This window comes from Panthera tigris, chromosome B3 (genome assembly GCF_018350195.1).
Source record: "Panthera tigris isolate Pti1 chromosome B3, P.tigris_Pti1_mat1.1, whole genome shotgun sequence".
Lineage (NCBI taxonomy): Eukaryota > Metazoa > Chordata > Mammalia > Carnivora > Felidae > Panthera > Panthera tigris.
The window spans coordinates 135,368,990-135,373,722 of record NC_056665.1 but is presented as its reverse complement, the minus strand read 5'-3'; the positions used below and the strand labels follow the sequence as shown (position 1 = coordinate 135,373,722).

The window sequence follows — 4,733 nt, the reverse complement described above, 5'->3', positions numbered from 1 at the left end:
ATCTGAGATTTCCATGTTTTAGTTATTTGTATTGGTACCAGACATGAGGTAGGAAGTACAAATGCAAAGGAGGAAGTACAAGGATCACATCTTCATGCAGTTAACCTGTTGCCTGAAGACTGGACCTTAGGCCAGAAAAGAAACTCACAAGGCTGATGACCTGGTAGGATGTTAGAGTGGTGTCACACATCTGACAGAGACTGGACGAAATATTTTCACTGAACACCTCGTTTCCATCTTCCGTGTGTGAGATTTCTCAACTTCCAAACATGGAGTTTCTTTCCCAAGTAATTTTTAAAAAACCAAAGGCATTAATAATGCTGATAATGCCAGTAGCCTTACCAAAAGGAAGCACAAACTTTGTTTATCAAGACAGCCATCACCTCAATAATTGTATGCCAATTTCTCACAAACTGATAGCAAGCAAGCATAAATAGTTGGCTTAGTTTACAAGGTTGAACTGGTGTTTTAGTTTGAAGAATTTTAAAGCAAGCCAGGTAACTGTATAAAATTTAAATTTTATGACCATGTTTGGACCTTTTTACATGAAGCACAATGGAAATTTTCATATTTATTTTCTTCCCCAAAGGAAAAATTTCTGAATCATCACTATGTTGCACAGTGGAATAAAAATAGGAGTTCAGGTACTTATTCAAGTTTCTAAAGAATGCAAATAACAGACACGATTTTACTTCCAAAAGCTGAAGTCATCAACATGATTCTGTAGTACTGTATCTCAGGCTTCATTTAAAAAGTCATTATTATTCCGATAAAGAGAGCCCCCTGGTCACACTTTTTAGAAAGCCTCTGCCCCACCACCACTTCCTGAGATCTGTGAAGAAACTGCAGTCTTGTGATCAGGTTCCATATAGCACTGGCAGTTTTGTACTGTAAGGAAAAATGGTGACCGATTTGATTTTACGTGTCAATCAGTTGTAGTCTGCTGATCTGATTGGAAGCCTTGACGAATGCCTGGTGGCGATTGCAAATAACTGCCAAGCATATGGGGATAATACAATAGCCCACCGTTTTGGGGTCAGCTCTTGTACAAGAATAAAGGAACAAAAACATCTGTAAGTAAGGGATCAGGAAAATAATCGTCCAAAACCAAAACGGCAGGGAGAGTAACCGAGCTTTCAGGGAGTGGGTCCATGTGGTTCCTTCAAGGGGCTCTTCCGGGTGCTGCTGAATGTGTTCCAAGGCCAGCCTGTTGTAAGTCTCATTGATTTCAAAAACATAGTAAAATGCTGCTGCACTCGCTAACAAATACAATCCCACTCCAATCCATCCCATCCTCTGACGGAAGTTCATCATTCTCCATGCTCTGTGCCTTCAAATTTAAAAAGAAATTACAAATTAGGGTCTAGTAAGGCGGTCATGGCAACTATTCCATTAATGCATTTAAAGTTCAAAATCATTAGATTTACATTTTCCAAGAAACGTAAACAACTCACGGCTTCTTTTATGTAATAATTACGAAGAAGTAAGGTTTCACTGCATATTGAGAGTGCTTTTTATGTGACTCCCACAGAAAAAAATCAAATCACTATATTCCGGCTGAAACGGGTCCAGCACAACTTCCCTTGAGAAAGTGGAATTAAACTGGTTTCCTACGGAACACTTCACTTTTATAGTTCAAATACTTTCTGGCTTAAACAGTACTGTTTCAGTAATGTTTTACGTGAACATTCGATTCTCCAAGCCAAACCAATGTCGGAGCCCCCAAGTTAAGACAGTAACTCTTAAACACTTACAATGGTCCCGAAAATCTTCCTGTTCCCACGGCAAGCGTTAAAGAGTCACTCAGTTCTGAATAATCGGGTGGTTTTGGCATTTCAGAGAAAGCCACCATAAGAGAAATCCCCGGGGTCACCGGCTGGGAGAAATGGGAGCGCGGCCAGCCCGGAGCACAAGCTAATTGTGATTAAGCACAGCGTGACTGCGGCCAGTCACGCGGCGGCCGGGCCACTGTGGCTGCGGCCGGAGCCCCAGCCCGTGTCACCCGGCCGGGCCGGGAGGCTCCCCAGCCCCCCGGGCCTCCCCGGCAGCCGGCCCCGCCCCCCGCCGCGGTGCAGCGCCGGCGGCCGCGACCAAGGGCTGCGCGGGCGGCGCCGGGCCCGGGCCTCTCCGCCTCGCCGCGCCGGGAACCCAGCGCCGGACAGCGGCCACCGGCCGAGCCTGCAGGAACGAGCAGCGCCCGGATCTCACCTTCCTGTCCCGTTTGGCCCGCCCGCCCGCCGTCCCGGATGCTACCACGGTCGGGACTTCCGGCTCGGGCCGGAAGGGCGCGCGCTCCTCCCCGTCGTGACGCCGCGCCGCCTCCCCGCGCGCCGGGACCGGGGACCGCAGCTGCGACCCCGGGGGTCGGGGCGCATCCCTTTCCGGGGGCGGCCGTCTGGGCCGGGCGACTCCGGAGCTCCTCGGCCCGGTCCCCGGTGGCTCGCCGCGGACAGCAGCGCGGCTACGGGGCGGACCGCCGTACCCCGGTTGCGCCTGGCGGAGGATAGCGGCGAGGGGCGCCCGCGGCCGCAGAGAGGGTGAGACGGCCGCCTGTTGCAGTGGGACCGGTGCGGGGCCTCTCGGGGCCGGGGTCACTGACACCTGCAGCTAACCTGACTGCTTTGTCCTCGCAGGCCGCCGGTCGGGACGTTGACGGCACTTAACCTGGGGTGCCGCAGAGAAACGCCGTGAATTGCGGGGGCATCAGTACCCCGGCCAAATTAGAATTTAAATCCGTTGTTTTGAGCACCATGACGCTGAGACTTTTAGAAGACTGGTGCAGGGGGATGGATGTGAACCCTCGGAAGGCGCTGTTGATTGCCGGCATCCCCCCGACCTGCACTGTGGCGGAAATCGAGGAGGCTCTGCGGGCTGGTTTAGCGCCCTTGGGCGAGTACTCACTGCTGGGGAGGATGTTCCGGCGGGTGGAGAACTGGAATGTAGCCTTAGTAGGGCTAACCGAGGAGACTAGTCATGCTCTGGTCCCTAAGGAGATCCCTGGAAAAGGGGGTGTCTGGAGAGTGATCTTTAAGCCTCCGGACCCGGATAATGAATTTTTAAGCAGATTAAACGAATTCTTAGAGGGAGAGGGTACAACACTGGGTGAGTTGACCAGAGCTCTTGGATATGGAAACGACCGTTCCGACCTAGACCAGGACAGGATCCCAGAAATACAGGCCCCTGTGTTGGCACAGGCATTAGATGAGGCTCTTCAGCCTGCCCTGCAATACCTGAAATACAAAAAGCTGAGAGTGTTCTCAGGCAGCGATCCTCCAGAACCAGGAGAAGAAGAATTTGAATCTTGGCTGTTTCATACCACTCAGATGATGAAGACATGGCAGGTGTCAGATGCAGAGAAAAGAAGGCGATTGCTAGAGAGCCTTAGAGGCCCAGCATTTGATGTTATTCGAGTCCTTAAGATAAACAATCCTTCCATTACAGTCGCTGAATGCCTGCGGGCCCTTGAGCAGGTTTTTGGGGTTATCGACAATCCTAGGGAATTGCAGGTCAGATATCTGACCACTTATCAGAAGGATGAAGAAAAACTGTCCGCTTACGTGTTAAGGTTGGAGCCTTTATTACAGAAGCTGGTAGAGAGAGGAGCAATCGAGAAAGATGTTGTGAATCAGGCCCGCCTAGACCAAATCTTTGCCGGAGCAATCCACAGAACGCTTCGCAGGAAGCTTCCCGTGCCAAAGGACGGCCCCGCCCCTGGCTTTTTGGAATTACTGGCACTGATAAAGGATGAAGAGGCAGCTGAGGAGGAGGAGGCCCTTCTGTTAATGTTTCCTAAGTGTGTCATAGACTAGGAAGGATGTAGTTCTGCACTAGTATTTATGTATTTAAATTTACCCCTGTGAATTTGCCATATAAAATTGTACAGAGGGTCTGGCACCGCATACATATGGTGCTCCGAGAGGACAGGCAAGGCTCAGTTGCATGTGCTGACCGTTGAGATGTCAGCTTCTGTGGTAACAGGTGCAAAGATAGCATGTTGGATGTGATTATTATAGATTTTAGATGTGTGTTGTCTATTATGAAGATATGAGCAGTGGTTAAGATGCTAAGGTATTTTCTGTTTCAATCACAATTTTACTGATTCTGTGCAATCAGAACAAGAGGCGGAATCAAATGCTGAGGTTGATAAGTTTGTCAGCTGTTCCCTCGAACCCCAGATTCCTGATATGTGTCGTCAGAACATCCGTGCCGAATGCCATTTTAATAGGTGTTATAAGATGACCTGTGTGAACTTCTAAAATAAAGGAATGCTGATAAAATGACCTTTTTTAAAAAAATCTGTTTTATTTATATCAAGATTCCAAGAGAGATTTCATCTGAACATACGGTTCCAGCCCCGCCTGGGTGGCTCCATCCGATAAGCATCCATCTTCTGCTCCGGTGATGATCTCACAGCTCTCTTGAGTTCAAGCCCTGCTTCAGGCTCTGTGCTGACAGCTCGGAGCCTGGAGCCTGCTTCAGATTCTGTGTCTCCTCTCTCTGCCCATCCCCCGCTTGTGCTCTGTCTCTCTCTGTCTCTAAATGAATGAATGAATGAATGAATGAATGAATGAATCTTGGGCACCTGGGTGGCTCAGTAGATTGAGTGTCCAACTTCAGCTTAGGTCATGTTCTCACAGTTCATGAGTTTGGGCCCTACCGTGGGCTCTGTGCTGACAGCTCAGAGCCTGGAGCCTGCTTCGGATTCTGTCTCCCTCTCTCTCTCTCTGCCCCTC

The 4,733-nt window shown here is 49.7% G+C and overlaps 2 protein-coding genes across 3 annotated transcripts; one reads left to right on the top strand and one right to left on the bottom strand.

The window, feature by feature from the left end:
- Positions 1 to 729: 729 nt before the first annotated feature.
- On the bottom strand, positions 730 to 2,277 carry TMEM251 (transmembrane protein 251). 2 transcript variants are annotated; one of them, XM_042990424.1, is made up of 2 exons: positions 2,209 to 2,277; positions 730 to 1,330 (listed from the first exon to the last, which is right to left on the bottom strand). In XM_042990424.1, the coding sequence occupies exon 2, from the start codon at positions 1,312 to 1,314 to the stop codon at positions 919 to 921; it is 396 nt and encodes a 131-aa protein (XP_042846358.1). In that variant the 5' UTR covers positions 1,315 to 1,330; positions 2,209 to 2,277; the 3' UTR covers positions 730 to 918. The 2 variants fall into 2 exon arrangements, with proteins under 2 accessions (XP_042846358.1, XP_007095001.1); XM_007094939.3 differs by lacking the exon at positions 2,209 to 2,277 and adding an exon at positions 1,755 to 2,036.
- A 36-nt stretch (positions 2,278 to 2,313) lies between these two features.
- Positions 2,314 to 4,280, top strand: MOAP1 (modulator of apoptosis 1). The gene is made up of 2 exons (XM_015543436.2): positions 2,314 to 2,537; positions 2,634 to 4,280. Exon 2 carries the CDS (start codon positions 2,751 to 2,753, stop codon positions 3,807 to 3,809), a length of 1,059 nt encoding a protein of 352 aa, XP_015398922.1. The 5' UTR covers positions 2,314 to 2,537; positions 2,634 to 2,750; the 3' UTR covers positions 3,810 to 4,280.
- The last annotated feature ends 453 nt before the right edge of the window (positions 4,281 to 4,733 follow it).

Bases quoted from the DNA above. Each gene is read 5' to 3' on its own strand.
- TMEM251 (XM_007094939.3), bottom strand. From the start codon at position 1,852: ATGGTGGCTTTCTCTGAAATGCCAAAACCACCCGATTATTCAGAACTG. The intron at 1,331-1,754 runs GTAAGTGTTTAA...TTAAATTTGAAG, and splicing joins GGAAGATTTTCGGGACCATT to GCACAGAGCATGGAGAATGA.
- MOAP1 (XM_015543436.2), top strand. From the start codon at position 2,751: ATGACGCTGAGACTTTTAGAAGACTGGTGCAGGGGGATGGATGTGAAC.